Genomic DNA, 19483 nt, shown 5'->3' on the forward strand with positions numbered 1-19483 from the left:
TGTCCCTTCGCCATATTAAAACCCAATTAAATATCGCATGTTGTCAAATGTTTTCGGAGGGAAACCATCGCCCAAAAGGTATGCAGGCCAAAGAAATGCGAAGGCTCCGCCGCTGCGCCTCATTATGAATTAATTTAGGTTCGCATTTCACGCGGGGGGCGGCGACCCATGCCCGGATTACTAAGTGGTTATATGTAGGACTCCAGGCTCGAATATGAATGAATTATGATCGCCGACGACGAAATTGTTGAGCATACCAAAGGGAGCAGGGGTGCTACCAAGAGGAGCTGGAGGTCGGTCGGTCTTGGAGCTCTCTCGCCTTCGGTTGCCACGTGAAGGGCAATAAATAAAATGGCGAAAAATGCGAAATACAATAAAGTATTGCCAGCGAGGCGAGCAAACAAACAAACAAACAAAATGAGCCGAAAATCCGCCGACAAAAGGTTACCCACGTTCCTAAGCACTGAGAGGAATTGGGGTGAAGATAGATGGCAAATAATTAGAAAAAATATTCAGTTTAAAGATCCTTATGGTAGGTTTACAATCCTTGAAAAATTGGGGTGAATTTGTAGAGTTTTCAGACAGATTTCTAGCCCAAAGTTTTGAAACTTTTAAATCTTGTTTTACATTTTTATACCCTTAAAATCCATTTCTTTTCCAAAAATTGCTTCTATCTTCAATCGTAAGCAATTTCCCCATTTTGTATATAAATTCTTTATGCCACTTTTGATTTGTTTCACTGCACTGTGACGACGATGACGACGACAACAGCAAAGGCGACTGGCAAGCGGAAATGGCGTGAGTTGTACACGTTGTCGGGGGCGTGTTCCGGAGGCTACCCCACCCTTTTCCCTCTCAGCTCAACTCCACCTGCTCCATCTGGTTCCTGCCCCCTCCTCAATGACCCACTACCTCTTCATCCATTCCATCCTTTGGCGTTTTTTTCAGCGTTTTTGGGGGCTGAAAACGCATTGAATCAAAGAAAATCACGAAACATGGCGTGGCAAGCGGCGGTTCAGTTCTCCTGGCCTGCACTATTTGCCTGCTTTGTACACTTTCTGGAAACTTTCAAGCCACCCCACCAATTAGTAATGGCCTGCGAGGGTCGCCATTTGACTACTGGAATACTACAAAAGATTGGATAGAATTTCTTGCCGGAACGGATGCATGTCGTCCCATTGCCCTTTGATAATAAATATATTTTTGCCGCCTTTTGTCGTCGGCGGTGGCGGCCGCTTGCCTTTTGCCTTTTGTGCATTTCCGTTTCCGCTTCCTTGGGGGAGGGAAGGGGGGAGGAGGAAGTGAAGGCGAGTTCAATGTAAACGGATTTCCATCGAGTTGGCATTGCAATTGATTTTACAGAGAGAAGAAATGTGAAGCCTTAAATTTTATAATAATTAAAGTCATACTCAGACTTTCTAAGGTCAAATGGAATATTTTAAAATTTATAAATAATTTCTGGAAGTTATACATAATTTTAAATTTGTATTTAATGCCCAAATTATACTGAAAACTTGATTTTTAAAAGTATACAAAGAATATTAACTTATTTTTTTGCTGTGTGTATAAACAGAGACACCGACATCGTGGAGTTGGCAGTCGATGGGCAACTTTTAACCTTTGCCGCCACCGACTGACACATTATAAATAAATGCTTTGACTCTCTCTGTGCGCCTGCAGCTGTCATATATATTTTCACGCTGCAAATGCCACATGGCGCCACTGTGTGATAGGAGCTGCTGTGCTTTGCCACATCGTCCATACGCCCTGTGTTTGTGCCACATTACCCATACGCCCTGTGTGCACTGAACCGAACGCCAGTTAATGAGACCGCCTAATGCACACGCAAAGGCCGCCCCATTTATTGGTCATGTCAGCATGTCACACTTTTGCGGTGAGATTCCATCAATGGAAGGCCCGCCGGGGGCGAGATGCGGAAATGAGAGCGGATATCGGGGCGTTGATTTTGATTTGCCGTCGCAATTTTAACGCAATTTCCCAGGGAACAAAAGCGAACAAAAATTGAACGAACAAAGCCATTAAATTCGCTTGCCAGGCTAAAAGCCATCAACAATGCATCCGATTTTTGGTATGGAATTCGCAGAGCGATTTTTCCATTTCCCATTTTTGTGCCACGCTGCCATTGCACTTTTGGCCGAGTCAGCTAACGGATACAGTTTTACAGTTGCAGTTGCTGTTGCCGTTATAGCCAAGATAAATAGATAGACAGATGGCCAGAGTCAAGGCTAAGCTTTCAAGTCGGGCTAAACCATAAACTATATGTCAGAGATTGGTTTAAAAGCATTTCCTTAATGTATTTAGTTTTGAAATTTAAGATTGAGGGAAATTAAGAGCTTAAAAGAAGCTAAATTCGTAATTCTTATGACAAAATCCCTTAGCTTCAAGAGCAACATTTGGGTCAAAAGGCAAACTGCAAGGGTAAACAATCTATAAACATCTTCAAGTTTTCTTTCCTTCTTATTTTCATCAAAATTTAAACTTTTTCTGAATGAATTCAAAGGAAAACCTCATCAGAAAACTTTTTCAATTTGTTTTTAGCAAAACATACACCAAGAAAGCAAACAAAACGAGCTACCTAAATTACAGTGGCAATTTTTTTCGCCGCGATTATCACACGGCCCATTAGGCAGCCAAAAGAGGACCATAAATCTGGATATACCCATTAATACCCATCGATTGGCCCATGCCTCACATTCATCCTCGACGCTGCCGGATGTGCCAGCGGATGTGGCTTCCAGGAATCGCATGGAAGTGCTGCAATATTTAAACTCAGTGCCAAAGGGCTCCAAGTGCAATGTGCAATGTGCGCTAGGTGTAGTTGCAAAAGCCTACTTCCTGCCAGGACACGTGCAGGCGTGTGGGCGTCACTAATGCGCTTTTATGCCAGCTTTTCCCGTGGATTTTCCCCTTAGCTCAGGCCATCAGCTTGGGAATCCACTTAGTGGAACTAAGCGTGGCGAAAGTGGCGCTAAGCGAGTGCCAAGAGCGACGGCCATCGGTCATTTTAATTGCTCATGAAATGCCTGGAACGCACACTCAATTGATCATCACGCACGGAAAATATGAATTTTTCGTGTTTGTTCTATAAATAGAACACGGCCGAGTTCGGAGTGGATGCACTCGAAGAAATGTAATTACATTTATGCGTTATCTAATGAGCGTTAATTAAGGATAATTGTGATAATATTAGGAAAATGTGGTGGAAATGTAAGATATAATATAGCGACAAAGATATAGAACTTAATATTATATCAAATATGTTGACAAGTTCGTAATTTTACATATAATATTTATATTCATCGAAAAATACTTGTTTCATTTCCGATTTATAAAAGAATACATCGATATATCATCATGTTTTAAAATCTACTTTTTTCAAACTCACAACTTTGACCTTATTTTAATTAAAGTTTTAAAACACAAAATAAAATCTCTTTCGTTTTAAATTTTGCCTTAAACTTCCCTAAGGCTGCCCAGTGTAGAAATCTTTAATCCTGCCCAAGCCAAAGGGTCGGGGATGATAGACTGGCATATGCACTTGCCATGACATGGTTAATGTGACAACGACTGTTTGCACAGTTTGCTTAATATTCCACACGTGCAGCTCGCACATATATATATTTGATTACACACACAGGATATATGTGCCCACATTTATGTAGCCACGAGTGTACACATAATAATGAGGGGCACTTGGCGGTGTCAGGAGTTTCTACTCCTCCTCCTCGGAGGTCTGTGTCATCATCAGCAGAAAATGAGGGGCGACTTAGACGACCGCTGGCTATTGCAAGTATTATTTAACCCAGATCCTAAAGCTACTTAAGGATAGACAAACTCACCTCGGCCAAAATTAATTAATGCAATTAAGCTAACCGCGCCTAGGGGAGGCGCCTGTCAACTGAGCCTGGGCCTCTGGCACTTCTTCCCCTTAATTATTTAGCTTGGCTTTAGGATAAATGCGGTTACAGCTCATTGGCAATTATGCTGACCCACCGGGAAGTCCGGGAGGAAGTGGAAGCAAGTTTCCAGCACAAAAAGGAAAGGATTCAAATGCCGAAGGAAAACCGATTTTCCAAGCGGCGGCAAACAATTTATCTTTGCAGCGCTGCTGGCCTATAAAAATGGCAATCATTATTATAGTCATGTACCAGGCAATGGGGCGTTACGGCAATCAACGCCAGCCAGAGAGCCAGCGTCTCGAGAAGCCTTCCCTTCCATAAATAAGCGCACAATTTCAATTTTCAACAACGCCCCAAAGGAACACACACGGAGACAGACGCAGGCAGAGAGGCCTCATCAAAGATTATACGTTATATGTATATATGCTATATATGCGGGGTCTCTAGGTCGCTCTCTCTCTCTCTCTCTCCGTGTATTTAAATGCATATTTTAATAGTCATAAAGCGGGCAGCCCAGCTCCTTGGGCTAAGCGGCACAGAGAGAGCCCCGAAATGCCATCGGGGCGTACTTAAAGGCCTCTGCCGCAGGCACAGATACGTTCACAGACATAAAGATACTTGCGATTCAAACAGGCAGAGAGAGAAATTACGGAGAATATTAGGCTATAAATTAGCAGCCCACTTAAAATAAACTTATTTGAATTTAATTGAATTTAAATGTTGTTAAAGCTTTCTGAAGACTTGATAAAATATTATTGCTAAGACAAAAATTCAGCAGAAAATATTGGAAAATATATTAGGGTACAGGAAGATCCTATATGTCAAGAGGAAAGATCCTTTATAATGTATCGTGCTTAATATTATTAACTTTTTATACATAGCAATTTTTAAGAATTAAAAAAGTTACGTTATAATATTAATAATATCGAATAAAAATTCCTTAAAGAACTTTATAATAACTTAAATTAGAATTCGTCTCTTAAATGCCAAAGATTAATTAAAATTAGTTGAAAAACAATAAATAATATTAACCAGGAGGGTTGAGCATCAAAAATCAAGCTCAGAACTGTATAAAAAAAAATTAAATAAAACATAAAAACATAACTCTCTAAACCTCCAGTCTCATCCTTTATCTGGATTATAAAATAATCTTATAAAAAAGTATAAAAATATTTATAGTTTTATTACAAGCCAGACAAACTGGGTTTTCTATGACTTTATAACACCCTCTTAGATCGTAAAACCTTCGTTTTCCTTCCCTTTTTCTCAGTGTAATACTACTTGGGCCAAAGACAAGGCCGAATGCGCAACTAAAACAAGAGAATACACTCGTACATGTTGGATGAATGTAATATAAATTATAAACGCAAACTGTGCGACAAGGATTTCTGGTTTTTCTGCTCTCGGTTTTTGTTCTTTATCCTTTTTTTTTTTTGTCGTATTACTTTTGTTTTATTTTTTTATAGTATTCTTTCTTTTTTGTATTATTTTTGTTGCGGGGCGACATGCGATTTTGGATGGCAAATGATTTTGCAGTTGCATTCGGCGGGCCGGCGGGGTTTTTCTAATGGGGGGAAGGGGGTAAGGGGAAAGCAAAATCGAAGCATAAACGGAGGGCCCAATCGAGCACATGGTGCAAGTCGAAGGTCAAGGGTCATGCCGGCATTCGTCGTCAGTCTTTGTCGAAATTTACTGCAACACTTGCCCCGTCGCCGTCAGGCATTTATTCATCCCTCAAATATTTTTTGTTCGTTTTTTTATAGATAGCAAAAATTGATGACGTCTCCATCGCCCTATTGGCACTCTCCCCACACCCCCCACTATATCGGCTATAGGGTCTATATATTCTATATACATATATGTATGCTAGCCCCTCTCGATGTCATGTCGCATGCAGATTGCCGTGCAAAAGTAAGCACAGTAAGTGAGCGAAACTGCAACGGCTGTCAAAGGCACTGGGAAATATAATTTATATTATAAAATAATTTAAACAAAAAATTATAAGGAAATATGAGCGGAGAAATTGAGCAGTATGTTTATCCTTTTAATTAATTAATTAAATATTTAATTTTATGAAACCTGGCTCACAAATTTATTCATAAATCATATTTTTCAAGGATATTTAAGGATATTTAAGGTTATTTTTGAGACTAGATTTCAAGTCTATTAAGAAAACTATTGGGTGCATGATTGGTTAATGCTTCTTTAAAAAGTACAACAAATACATAGATTTCAAGAAAATAAAGGAATTATTTCAACTCCCTCCAAGTCACCCAACTTTCCGCTCAGTGTGTGTGAGCTCGTGGCAAACTGCCGCAAAGTCTGTGCTAACAGAAATCGATCCAAAGGAGAAAGGAACTCTACGCTCCGTATAACTTCACGCCACACAGTGTGTGCATGTGGAGGCCAGGAGCCTACTAAGCCTACTCTGCCAGCCCGGCCTACTAGTGTGTGCCAGGATATGCCCTTGCTACTGCTCCGGCTCCTTTGGCTCCGCTGCTCCTCGAGCTCCTCTCTAGCCCTCTTTGAGTGCCACGCGATGTGATTGTGAATGCGAAAATGTGGCGACGCCAAAGGAAGTCAGCCCGGGGTTTCAGTTTGGTTCGGTTTGGGTTTGGTTTCGCTTTGGTGTTGGCTGCTGCTGCCTTCCAAGGATGACGTAGTCCTCCGGCCAAGTGTGCCAATGTGTTGGTTGGACTTGGGGTTGCAAACACACACACACACACAGAAGGGGCATTAAATGGTTCGTGTTTTTTCTCTTTTTTTTTACATATACAATATATATATTTTTATTTTTGCCTCATCTCGAGCTTGTCGACTATATTGGGGTCGCCTGACGGCTTGTACTTTAAAAAGCGTCATTTAGTCCGCAGCGCGCTAAATTATTAAAAGCAAATCCAACGCACCCGCCAGCCAAACACACACACAGGGCAGTTCATTAAATTCAATGTATGCAAAATAGCGGCAGCAAATGCGCCAAAAGAGGCAATGGCCATCTTTTGCCCCCAGAAACTCCTCATCCTCTCCACCCGCCAGCTGTTGTCATTTGTCGAGGCTCGAAGCCACGAAAGTACGCCAAGACAGGCTCATCATAATCATATGCTGCCCTCGAACACAGAGAGAAAATGTTACTAAAGAGTAGAATCAACAAAAATAAGAAAGAACATTTATGATTGGGAAAAAATAAGGGAAAAGGTTCTCAACAAAGTCTTACAAAATATTTGTAAGCTTTGCAAGTCGGTAAAATGATTGGAAACTGTGTTTGGGTATGTCTTTCAAGCCTAATTTAGCAAAAAAATATTAGTTTTTTAAATATAGAGATCCTTAAATCTTTGAATTGTTCCTTCTAATAAGAAATTTGTACATATGGGACCAGCAACATATTATTTCACCACAAATTGTGAGATAAAATGTTGTATAAAATAATTGAGAGCCTACTTTTGGGCACCAAATAAAATGTTAATAAAACCACCTACTTTACTGATATCAAATATACCAATACTTGACATGTTAGAGTTTCAAAAACCATATTTCACCATAAATAAACCACATTTTATGGAGATATTTCACAAAAAACAAGACATTGCCTACTTTAAGGCAGCAAAATAAATGTTTTAAAAACCACAAACTTCTGGTAAACAGTCAAAACTTAGCATATGGCCTATATTTAAGATTGAAAATACGAAAATTGTAGGAAATTGATCTAAGAAAATCACAAAACACTATGTTATAACTAATATCAAGGCTTCTTTTTCGCTCTGTGCATTAAGTTTGCTGCGCAAATATGTTTCGCAAACTTCAATTTGTGTCCCAGGTATGAAAGTTCTTAAGAGTGTGCTGGTGTGTGTTTGTGTGTTTTTTTAGTATTTGTGTCTGATTTGGGGTGAGTTGCCGTGGGTTTTTTATGCGTCACGTGTGAATTTCCTTTATTATTATTTGACTTGGGCTGGCGTTTTGGTACATATCACGTATACGCAACGTATAATTCCGCAAAAAGAGGCATTGATTTTTTTGATTTGCCTTCGGAGTGGCTTCGCCTCATGGCTGCCCCACTTCATTTATTACTTTGATTGCTTTTCACTTTTCCGAAGCACGGATAGCCTGCAGTTTGTGCTCGCAAAATATTTACTCGCCTCGAGTTGGGGCCAAGTTGGTTATATATATATATATTTTTTTGTATTTTGTTTGTGTTTGCCACGTTTTTCGCATTTTACTTTTTTTTGTTTGTTTATTTGTTTGCCTGCTTTTTGTTTGTATTTTCTTTACTTTTGTTGCTCTGTTGCACGCTGTTCGCTGTTCATCATCGCTCGCACTCACTCACTCACATTCACTCACTCACACTCGCGCTTTTATTCCTTACTTTACTAGTAAAGTACAAATTGCTCACACAATTTCCTTTGCTCTAGTTAGCCGCTGTTGTTGTTGTTGTTGTTCCCTCTCGATTTCCCTCAGCTTTTTTTCTCGGAAAAGTCCACGACCACGCGCTACAACGTCTGACCACGTTCTGAAGCCGAGTGTCCTGCCTTTGAAACTGCAAAGCTGGGAAAATGGTGAAATAACAACGACACACCAACATTTTTCACCAACAGGCGGCACAGTACCGCTCACAGGACCTGCGCAGTCGCTTGAGCGGCTACCCCACCGCAGGTGACACACTTTTCCGCGCCAAGCGTCGTCGTCGATGAAGTGGATTTTCCGACTTTTCCTACGGCCCTAACGTTCTGGCCCTGCCGAGCGTACTATTTACATGGCACATCGGTTTAAGGCGGCAGCAGGCAGGCCGCCTTTTTCTTCATTCCCAAAACTTTTTTTCCTGAACTTAGTGCCGAGTGAATTTCGCATGCATTGCCCGGAGGATGGGTGCACTGAACGAAAAATATTATACGAAGAAGCGAAAGTGAATAATGTAGTGGGGAGGGAGAGTATCAGCAATGGCTGGGAATCAAAATTCTTTATATAATTCTTTATATAAATAATAAAAGAAAAATCCTCCAAGGAAAGATCCCACACAAATAGCTATACAATATTTTTCTTAAATATTTTATTCATTATTTTTTATCAGTGTTTCAAGTACAACTCCGGGTGATCCTGGCGCAAATGTCATTTTCGATGGCCAAACATTTTCGGGAAGCTGCTTTCTGCCTGGACTACGGCAGTTCAGGGAGTTGAAAGTTCGCATTTGCCGCATCCATAATGAATGAATACGTCCTTGCGCCCTTTCATCCTATCATTCGGTGGGGGTAGCCTCGTCTCCTCTCGGTTAAGTCCCTGGGTTAACTGACCTTTTGCCATGCGGCTGGGCTGACACAATACAAAAATGCAAATAAAGCGCAATACTCAATTGTAAAGTTCAGCGAGTCCCAGAGAATACTGCAATCTAAAATAATATTTATCTTGCTGCTCAGAGGAGTAAACAATTTAATTATGGCTTGCCCGAAAAGTTGCTGATGCTGGGCACTTTCCTTTTACATATTTAAGCTAGCATTTTAAATAATAGAACGGGCTTGAAATTGTGTTTGCCTAGAGCGTGTGCGTGTGCATTTCGGGGTAATGTGTCTGGCAATAAAACTAAAATAATAACAAAATGTGTGGCCAGGAAAGCTTTACTTTGCTGCTTTTTATATTTATTAAATGAACATTTTGTGAGCGGAAAATGTGTATTTTTAAGGGAATTGAAGTTTAACTGCCAAAAATAGGAACAGTAGTTTTTTTTAATTTTATGAATACATTTAAAAAAAATTAGTAAAATGATTAAAAAAAGCTGATTGTTTGCTGATTATATTGTTTTTAGCTAACAAAAGATATTCTTTTAAATTTATTTTCCTTTCAAAAAAAGAGATTGTATTCAGTTTTAATGTTATTTTTTCCAAAATTTTATTTATAATATCTTTTAGTTAGATTATATATTCTTTAAACCTTTTTTTACTCCCCAAATAAAAGTAAAATCTTGTCTCCTTTGATGTATAATTAAGAAACCACTCAATACTCTTAAAATTTCATTAATAATTAATGAAAATAGGGACAAGGTCTTAAATGTCTTTCTCAAAAAATTCAAAACATCTAAAGAGACCCCTTTTTTCTTTTTATTTTTTACTCAACCCACTTCCATTGATTTCTCACACCCCCAAATAATAAATTTAATTAACTATTCGCTAGAAAAGTTTACCAAAGACCAAATTTTCCGCACGAAAATGGCGTTGGCGGTGACCAGAAAAGGAAACCGCGGACTGCAACTGTGCAAAATGCGTAGTACAAAATGCGAAACGCAACAGAATTCAAAGAGGAAAAGGCCAGAAACCGAAATAGAAAATCCAAAAAATCAACGCCAACGTCGTCGGCTGCCTGTCAATTAAAACATTAAAACGCGCTGGAAAAAATGCAACAAAATAAGCTAAAAATCAAACAAAAATTGAACAGACGAAGCCGCGGCACGACGGTAACTATTTCAGCGATTAGAAGCATAGAATTTCGCAATGGAGCACTTAGAGCCGCGCGGAGTCGCACAGCCACGGAACCCAAGTGTGACCCAGTTCGGATCGGTGTGTGTGTGTTTAGCAGGAAAGGAACTGGAACTATGTTTTGGCTATTTGCTCTTTTGATCATTAAAAACTGGTTGTCAGCCGTGGAGGCTGCCACAGCCCAGCTGAGCGCCTACATTTGTGGTCAGATTTATAGCAGCGCGGTTATTATAATATAAAAATGCAATCATAAATCACTGAAGTTAGCTGACCATTAACTATCAGGGGATTGTAGTGGAAATGATTTATTTATAACATAAAAAACTCTCTTTTTTTACAAAGATTAAAAAAAAAAAAGTTTATAACAAAGACCATTAAACAGTAATTAGTTCTGCACTATTAAATGATTTCAAATAATTTTTTTCGAGGGGAACAGAAATGTATGACATAATTTATTATTAAAGTAACAAAGGTAACAAATAAATAAATCAAAATAAATTAAAAATAAATTCTAAACTTGGCAAACAAAATTTTTAAAAAAATATGCATCCTATTTTCTTACCCCCCGTTGTTCCTTAACTTTTCTCACCGCTCCAAGTGGCTTTATAAACGAACGGCCAAGGCGGCCGCGAGCCGAGTTTTGACGTTAGATTAGTCGAGCGTGCGCGCATATTTTTCCCACGATCAGGATACACCCCGAGAAGAACCACACTACCACCATGAAGGATCGCTTCAACAGGATAACCTGGACGGAAGTCCTGCCAAGCATGCTGCTACTCATCGTGCTAATGGCCACCACAACCTTAGCCTTTCCCGACGGAGCACCCGCGGATACGTGTGTGAAAAAGCGGGCTAATCAGCCAAATCACGGCACGGCCAGGAGCCAGCCGGCGGAAACGAATCCCTTTGAGGTGGTGGCCGACTCTCAGACCTATCATCCCGGCCAGCAAATTTCAGTGGTGGTCTACCCGCACTCTGGACATGGTCAGGTCTTTCGGGGATTCTTCCTCCAGGCGCGCGATGCCAACTCGAATGAGTGGATCGGCGAGTGGGTGCAGAGTGAGAACACCAAGACCATTCCAGAGTGCTCGGCCATAACGCATGCAGACAAGAAGGACAAGTTAGGAGCCAAGCTCATCTGGAAGGCGCCGCAAAACAAGCGAGGAAATGTCTACTTTACGTGAGTTTATAATAGCTAAATTATATTAAATTAATTAGGAAACTAGCTAACATTTACTTATTAGTAATAATAAAATAAAGTAGTAGTGTTACATCCGCTTGAAAGTCTCTTCAATTAAATGAAATGCATGACCAATTTTCACGGTGCAGATAAATTCATTAAATGACGTTTAGCACCCCCTAATTCTTGGCTCTTCCAATGTTAACACTTTGTCACACTTCTGGCACAGTACGTGTCTCCTATCGCCCCTTGCCATCATCATCATAATAATCATCATCATCATTATTAGTGGAAAAAGTAGAAGCCGCACAAGCAGCACCATCATCGCATCGCCCATGAAGGGATTCATTAATCATACGCCACGTTGACCCACATAATGTAATGCGCGGCATAATTGTTGTCAGGCCGACAGAAAAAAAACTTGCCGGATAATCGCACAAAAGGCATTATGTAATTGATTTATTATGGAGTCAGAGAGGGAGCCGAAAAGAGTCTCTAACAAAAAAGGCATCAAATGTCTTCGTCAAAGATGCCAAACGCCAAAAAGAAAAGTTGTCAATGCTTTTTGCTGCTACCAACCAGCAACTTTGTCAGCTGTTTACACTGGCCAACAGGGAGTGTTGAAGTGTGTATTAAGTCAAAACGGAAGTTATTCCCTGGTCACTTCCCTGTCATTTATCACTTTGTGCACAGCTGAAGATTAATCAAAAACAAACACGGGAAGACAAGGAAAGTTTCGGGCATAAATTTACATCCCACTTGATGTTCAAAAGTTTAATCAATGATTTACTGAAGGGGAAGCAGAAACTATGTACTTGATATATGCGGAAATTAACGAAATTGGGTAATTCTTTTTAAAGAGATTACCCCCTGAATTTCTATAAATAATGCCAACATTTCCCCTACACCCCATCAACTTTAATAACCAAATTAAAATGTAGGCCAGTGTTGCCTTAGCCCCAATAACTTAATCTCCTGGAAAATTGCCGACTCATCAATTATTACCTATTTATAGACTCTGCCTCTCACATTACATGCAATCTTGTCTTGTATAAATTAAAAACAATCGTGACTTTGCTGGATTGCGGAATCTTCTTTACCATTTTCATTTTCATTTCCCTTAGTTGATTTATACCTCCTCCATTTTCAGGGGCACTGTGCTTCAGCAGTACGGCACCTTCTGGAGCGACATCGTCAACAAGGTGCAGGCGGAGCCGCAGTATTGAAATTATGTACTTTTACTTACTTAGCATAAGGCAGCTGTATCCCGCAACTGATGCCGGGCAATAAATTGTAAAGACCCTAATTAGTCAAGACGAAAAACGAAATTGTTGTTTAAAGATTTTTCAAATACCAAATGGACAGACGGACGATAGGCCCCCCCATTGAGCCGTGCAATCAACATTACGTAGCCAAAATTATTGACTTTTTAGCTTAACGTTTATGAATGACCAGCCGGTGGGAAGGAAAGAGGGAAAGAGCACACACATATAAGAAGGCAAAGACTGTTTCCACTTGGACCCACCTACACGGCCCACTTAACCCCCCCAATTCCGGAGGAGGCCGAGCACGTTTGGGTTTCCAGACACGTTGTGGCCCACAGCTTCTCTTCTCATTGGAAATTCGTTTCGTTTGCGTTTTCGTTTAGGTTTTTCGGTTGCGGGCGTGCAAGTAAATTGGAAACTTTAAGCACCTTTCAGGCCAACTGTGCGATAAAGTAATTAGAACAACGGTCCGGGCCGCCCGCAGACGGTCAACGAATTTGATTTGGCCCAAAGAAACATAAGCCTGCCTTGACATCGACATCCGTTACGTTACGCCTTGGTCCAGGCTTCTAATCGCACAGAGCGAAGGATAAGGAATCAATTGCAAGAAATTAATTACAAGTGTGCCAAGGGGTGCCACAGAAATTTTTTGTGGTGTCGCCAAAGGTCCTTCAAAATATTAGACACTAAAAATTGGGGGATGACTGGGAAACTATGGTTTAGAAATTCTTTAAAAAGGTGTTTTAAAACAAATAAAAATTTCGAGAAAATAATTCACACTACATTTGAGTTCGTAGGATTGTAAATAATTTAGAACCTAACGATTTCTAAGTATTTTTAGCTTTAAAAAGTTTATACTGAAAAAAAAAAATTAAGAAATAGAAAAAAATAAATATATATGCAAATTATTAATACTCTTAATATTCAATACAAAATAATATTATTCTCTAGAAACTAAAAAGGTTTTTAAAATCATAGTAAAGGTTTCAAAAAAAAAGAGAAACCATTTATAAATTCCTGTATTTTGTTTCAATTAAAAACTAAACCAATGGGTGATTAAATCTTTAAAAAGCATAAAAAGTACATACCTCCAATGAACTATCCTGGTATGATTTGCATCATCATTTATAATCATTTTACCAAGTTTTCCCTGCAGAAATTGTCACTCATTTCAAGGCCTCACTGTACTTAAACACAGTACTTACACACACACTTTGTATGGAGCTTGTTTACTCGACTGCGAGTTCTGTTATTCACTTGTTGTTGTTGTTCAATCGAGAAATGTGCATGGCAACCCACGCGAATTCGCGAAAGGGGGAAATGCGGGGGTTGGAAAGGGTATGATGTTTTCGTGCGTTGCATATTTGCCGTGCGGTGGGGCGACTTGTTTTGATCGAATTCGCGAATTCGCCGCATCGTTTGCCTTTGTCTGGCTTCGCCGGCTGATCAGGGGCGCTGTGGATAAAGAAGGGATCGTATATTAGTGAATATATAATTTTTAGATTTAGATTAGATTAAAGATGCAGTTTAAAAAGACTCTTGTAATACAAAATAAATTATTATTTAAAGATCACTTTAAAATGCTTAAGAAAACTCAGAGTACTTTAAAAATATATAAGAAAAAAGTTCAATTTAATGTTTTAATAAAGAAACATATTTCATAAAATATACCTTCACCCCCTTTGACTGCGCCCCTGGTCCAATCAAGTTCGTTGTCCAGTCAGGCGAGTTTTGAGTCTGTTTTTGCCCCACGCTTTTCGCCTTTTTTGCACACAGTGACAATGACTTATTGCTGTTTCTCTGGCTCTCGTTTATCAGCGTTCGGCGAGCACTTGTCTTTTTTAACACTTTTAGTTCATATTTTGCGGCTTTCCGGAGAGGTTCACAGATCGCAGACGTCTTAGTAGACGACATAAACAACATGGTTATCAATTTTGCCGCCGGTCCAGCCAAGTTGCCTGAAGAGGTCAGTATGTTTTTTGACTTTTAACACCCTATGCAAACATGTGATCTAATTTTAAGAAAAGAGAAATTTATTATTTTTTTGTAATATAAGGTTTTTTGCATGCATTTCATCTTAATTGCTAGCAAAGTATATTAATTCCGCTGCAGTCTCAAGTGTCTTTTGTTAAGTATTAGCTTAGCTGCCTTTTCAGTTTGCACTTTTTTACTTTTATTATTAGTTGATATATAACATTTTACATTTCTTATTATTCTACTTAGAAATGCTTCTGGAGAAATCTCAGCGACTTTAAATCCGTTTAAAATACGCTCCAAAAGTATGCTACAAAATGTTAAAGCAATTTTTTGCTATTTTAGATACTTTTTAAATTAATAAAAAAAAAATTTACATTATTATGCTATATTTTTAATACTATTTTTGTTACTATTTAACATGATAATAAATAAACCAATTTCTCACCTTTTCTCTTTATTCCCAATATGATTTTCCACTCCCAGGTCCTCAAAGAGGTCCAGACCAACCTCCTCGACTGCAATGGCAGTGGCATTTCTGTGATGGAGATGTCCCATCGCTCCAGCAACTATGCCAAAATCCAGGAGACAGCCATCAATGATCTGAGAGAGCTCTTGAATGTGCCCAGCAACTACAAGATCCTCCTAATGCAGGGCGGCGGCACTGGACAGTTTGCGGCAGTGGCTTTGAACCTGATAGGAATCACTGGCACCGCGGATTACGTGATCACCGGCTCATGGTCCTCCAAGGCGGCCAAGGAGGCGGCTCAGTATGGCAAAGTCAACGCCGTGCTGCCCAAGGTGGACAGGTATACATCCGTGCCGCGACAGAGCACCTGGAAGCTGGATCCGAAGGCTTCATATGTCTACTACTGTGACAACGAGACTGTGGAGGGCGTAGAGTTTGACTTTGTGCCCGAGATTCCAGCGGGTGTTGCTCTGGTGGCCGACATGTCCTCGAACTTTCTGTCCCGACCCATTGATGTGTCCAAGTTTGGTGTGATCTTTGCCGGAGCACAGAAGAACATTGGACCAGCGGGCACCACAGTGATCATTGTCCGGGAGGATTTGATAGGCAAGCACATGAAGATCACACCCTCCATCCTTAACTTTGAGCTGATGGACAAGAACGCCTCGCTGCTGAACACTCCGCCTACTTTTGGGTGAGTTATATTCCTTGATAAATATATATTTATAATTATTAATCTTATCGTTTGGCCCTTTTCAGCATCTATGTGATGGGCTTGGTCTTCAAATGGATCAAACGCAATGGCGGTGTCGAAGGCATGGCCAAGCTGGCCGCATCCAAGTCCAAGCTCATCTATGAAACCATCGAGCAGTCCAATGGCTTCTACTATTGTCCCTTGGATGCGAATGTCCGCTCGCGCATGAACGTGCCCTTCCGGATCGGCAGTGCCACTGGCAACGATGCTTTGGAGAAGGAGTTCTTAGCCAAGGCCGAGGCGGAGGGCATGATCCAGCTGAAGGGTCATCGCTCAGTGGGCGGAATTCGAGCCTCGCTCTACAATGCCATAACGTTCACAGAGACCCAGAAGCTGGCCAGTCTCATGCTGAACTTTTACAAGAACAATAAAAACTAGAGGAGTATGTTCCCGTGTGTGTAATTGCTGTTGTTTTTGGGGATTTACAACAGGCCTCGTTGACGGAAGATCTCGTCTAGCTTGAGCTCCAGATTGGCATTGGTGCCCCGCAGGTTGTCCACAACCTTTTTGGCCCAAACAAAGTACTGATTGCGGCGTTCCTGAAATGGGTGAAATATTTAGGATAGAATTCCTTTTGCAGACTTTTCTAATATGTCACCTCTGTCCAGCCCGTTGGCGTGTTGACCTGCAGATCCCTTAGGTTATCCAGCTTGTCTGCCAGCTTAATGAGCTTGGCCCTGTGACTTGTTTTAGCTGCCTTTTCGATTTGCAAGCGCTTTCGTTCCTGCTTTTCCAGGGATTTATCATCCGTAACCTCGCGCACCAATCCACAAATATCAGCGCCAAAGAGCTGCTCCACATCCGTAAACGTGGCGTCCGTATCCTCGACCACATCGTGAAGGAGAGCAGCCATTAGGACAGCCTCGTCCGTGATGCAGGCCTCCACGGAGAGGATGGTGCTTACATTTATTACATGATTTACATACGGGGTTTCCTTGGGATCCTTAAATGAAAGAGGGAGGAGCATATGTTATTGTTTATTAAAGGAAAAACCATAGAAAACCATTCTTATTTCGCTTACCTTGCGACGTTGTTCACGATGTTTAAAAGCCGCATATTGCAGGCACTCCATAAACTTGGCCGAGGGATAATTAGCCATGAGAAATTGTTAATTAATTAATATTCTATGTGATATTTATGGCAATTTGTTTTGATGGAAGTTGTTTTGTTGTTTGCGGTACAAAACAGCTGATTGAAACCTGTAACACTGTAAGTGCAGCCCTAAAACAATCGATAATCGATAAGAACGCAAAACGATAATAAAGTAACCCGCAAAGACTGTTCAAATTCAAAATAAAAATAAAAACAAACAATTAAAAACAAACTTTTATTTAATTGTATATTATTCCATAATAATTTGACATATACGTTTTTTTTTTTAATTTTTTAATTTAGTTATTTCCATTATGTCAGTATTTAAATATTTAAAATTGAAGAATAAGCTCTAATTTTATTTTTAGAAATATAACTGTTTATCATTTTATTTTTACAATGCTAAATTAAATTTTTAATATTTAGTTAACCTCAGTTAAAAAATAAGTTAGCTTAGAAAATTATTTAAAACTCACTTCCGCTCTTTAAGAATTTATTAGGCATATGCTTTCTTTACATTTCAAACTCCAAACTAAAGGTCTAGACTCTAGACAATAAGATAATAGTATGTAAAACCCCATCAATCACTTCACGCCGTTGATTTTGAGAATATTAGAAACACCAGGAACACCGGACTTTCTTCTTCCAACTAAAAACCAAAGCGCAGCTCAGATTCTTATCCGAAATCTTTCTCCATAAACCATACTTGGTATGTAAGTAAGCCAAAAACCCACCCAAATTGCTGTTATTCTTACAGCTAAAAGGTTTCCCCCTTCTTTGTTGTAAACATCGCCTTTTCCTGGCTTTTCTTTCCTGCCCAACGAGCAGTGCAACTGGTAAAAGAGTAAAAAAAAACAAATGCCAGGGCACTTTCATTTGTTATCTGGGCTCAGTAATCTGTAAAAATCTGTAACAGCCCACCAAACAACGGTGCATACAATATTTCCTAGCCATTCTTCACACTGTGTGACCACGAAATCGTCAAAGTCAGGCCCACAGTCTCTTTACACCGGCCAACAAAGTCACGGAGCGTAGTCTGGGGATATGTCACAGGGGGGTTGCCTGGGGGGTACAGGGATTATAATTAAAAAACTAAGTTTCTTCAGTTTTTATAAACTTATTTACTAATTTGGTTATGCGGAACTTTAGAAGAATTTATTAACTATCATATTTAAAAGAATTTATTTAATTAATAGTGACTCTTAATAAGCTCAACTAAATTCTGAAGAAATTATTTCTAATAATTAATCAATTCTTATAAATTCGGGGGAACCCCTTTAAAATTTCCACCCATGCCAAACCTATAATGACAATGCAACAGTCGACGCCGACAGAGCGAACGATGTAAAACTCTTTATTTTTTTCTTATTGTTTTTGGTGAAAATTTGTACCTGATTTTATATTTCCCTTTTTTGTTACACTGTTTTTAGGTCTGTTTTGCTGTTGCTTTTGCTGTTGCCTTTTTTCAGTTATTACGTATTGCCATGTTTACCATATTTTACACGCGCTTACAGGCACACATAGGCAATACACTGAGAAGAAAACGGTGTATGAACAAAATAAGTACTCATAAAAAAAGATCCTAAATATATGAAATATATTCTTTGCATATAAAACAAATCTTGAAATGTTAAAAGAAATGTTTAAAAAACAGCTGAATACCTAACCGAATTCGGCTTCATCTTAAGTCCTTATGAAGATCTGTATTTCTATTTTTATTTACTTAAAAATATTTCCTTTTTAAAATTATTGGTAAGACATATAAGACTAAAGTAGTTAATCTATAGTTAGCATTTTAAAAAACAATAATAATAGTAATAACAAATAAATAAACAACTCATTTAAAACCATTTCTCTCAGTGTCCATTTCCCCAACTGTGCGCTTGTGTTGGTGAATGTTCTGCTTCTGCGCAGCGATGCATAATTCCCACTTTTTGAAATTTGTGTGCGGTTGGTGGTTGTTGTTTTTGTTTTTATTTTTGTTATTGTTGCTGCTGCTGTTGCCGGTTGCCGCTGCGCAATTAATAATTCTTTTCGACTGGCGTGAAATTTTCGTAAGGCAAGAAAAGGAGGAAAAGCAGCAACCGCACCAACTTTCCATGAAAATCTCCCGGCCATTAGTAGCAATCGCAGGCGCTTTTCACCGTGGAAAAGCAATGCGAATGGGTGGGGGGAGGGTATGAGGGGCAGGGACAGGGGCACGATGCGATGGCAAACCGCAGAGATTGTGCGACCCCGTAGAAATGGGCTCACGTCATAAATTTTATTCAAATTACAAACTCATTAATAAATGGCGTAGTTTAGTTTTAAAATAAATAAAAAGAGCAAAGATGATTGCTTAATCTTTGCAGCGTTGAAAGAGTCCAAGATG

General features: G+C 39.6%; 4 protein-coding genes across 7 annotated transcripts in view; 2 read left to right on the forward strand and 2 right to left on the reverse strand.

The window, feature by feature from the left end:
- jus (julius seizure) overlaps positions 1–8427 on the reverse strand; it is a 26556-nt gene extending 18129 nt beyond the window's left edge. For all 4 annotated transcript variants that reach the window (XR_011445137.1, XR_005990882.2, XM_070286623.1 and 1 more), the window contains exon 1: positions 8308–8427. The gene's annotated coding sequence lies outside the window, so the exon portion shown is untranslated. The remainder of the gene's footprint in view (positions 1–8307) is intronic.
- Positions 8428–10334: 1907 nt separating this feature from the next.
- LOC108075697 (putative defense protein 3) lies at positions 10335–12854 on the forward strand. The gene is made up of 3 exons (XM_070287285.1): positions 10335–10356; positions 10977–11558; positions 12709–12854. Exons 2-3 carry the CDS (start codon positions 11098–11100, stop codon positions 12782–12784), a joined length of 537 nt encoding a protein of 178 aa, XP_070143386.1. The 5' UTR covers positions 10335–10356; positions 10977–11097; the 3' UTR covers positions 12785–12854.
- Positions 12855–14662: 1808 nt separating this feature from the next.
- Positions 14663–16422, forward strand: LOC108075732 (probable phosphoserine aminotransferase). Its single transcript, XM_017168277.3, has 3 exons — positions 14663–14789; positions 15284–15960; positions 16026–16422. The coding sequence occupies exons 1-3, from the start codon at positions 14745–14747 to the stop codon at positions 16396–16398; spliced, it is 1095 nt and encodes a 364-aa protein (XP_017023766.1). The 5' UTR covers positions 14663–14744; the 3' UTR covers positions 16399–16422.
- On the reverse strand, positions 16404–17209 carry Mesh1 (Metazoan SpoT homolog-1). The gene is made up of 3 exons (XM_017168278.3): positions 17042–17209; positions 16619–16963; positions 16404–16559 (listed from the first exon to the last, which is right to left on the reverse strand). Exons 1-3 carry the CDS (start codon positions 17117–17119, stop codon positions 16443–16445), a joined length of 540 nt encoding a protein of 179 aa, XP_017023767.1. The 5' UTR covers positions 17120–17209; the 3' UTR covers positions 16404–16442.
- Between the last annotated feature and the right edge of the window lie 2274 nt (positions 17210–19483).

This window comes from Drosophila kikkawai, chromosome 3R, assembly GCF_030179895.1.
Source record: "Drosophila kikkawai strain 14028-0561.14 chromosome 3R, DkikHiC1v2, whole genome shotgun sequence".
Lineage (NCBI taxonomy): Eukaryota > Metazoa > Arthropoda > Insecta > Diptera > Drosophilidae > Drosophila > Drosophila kikkawai.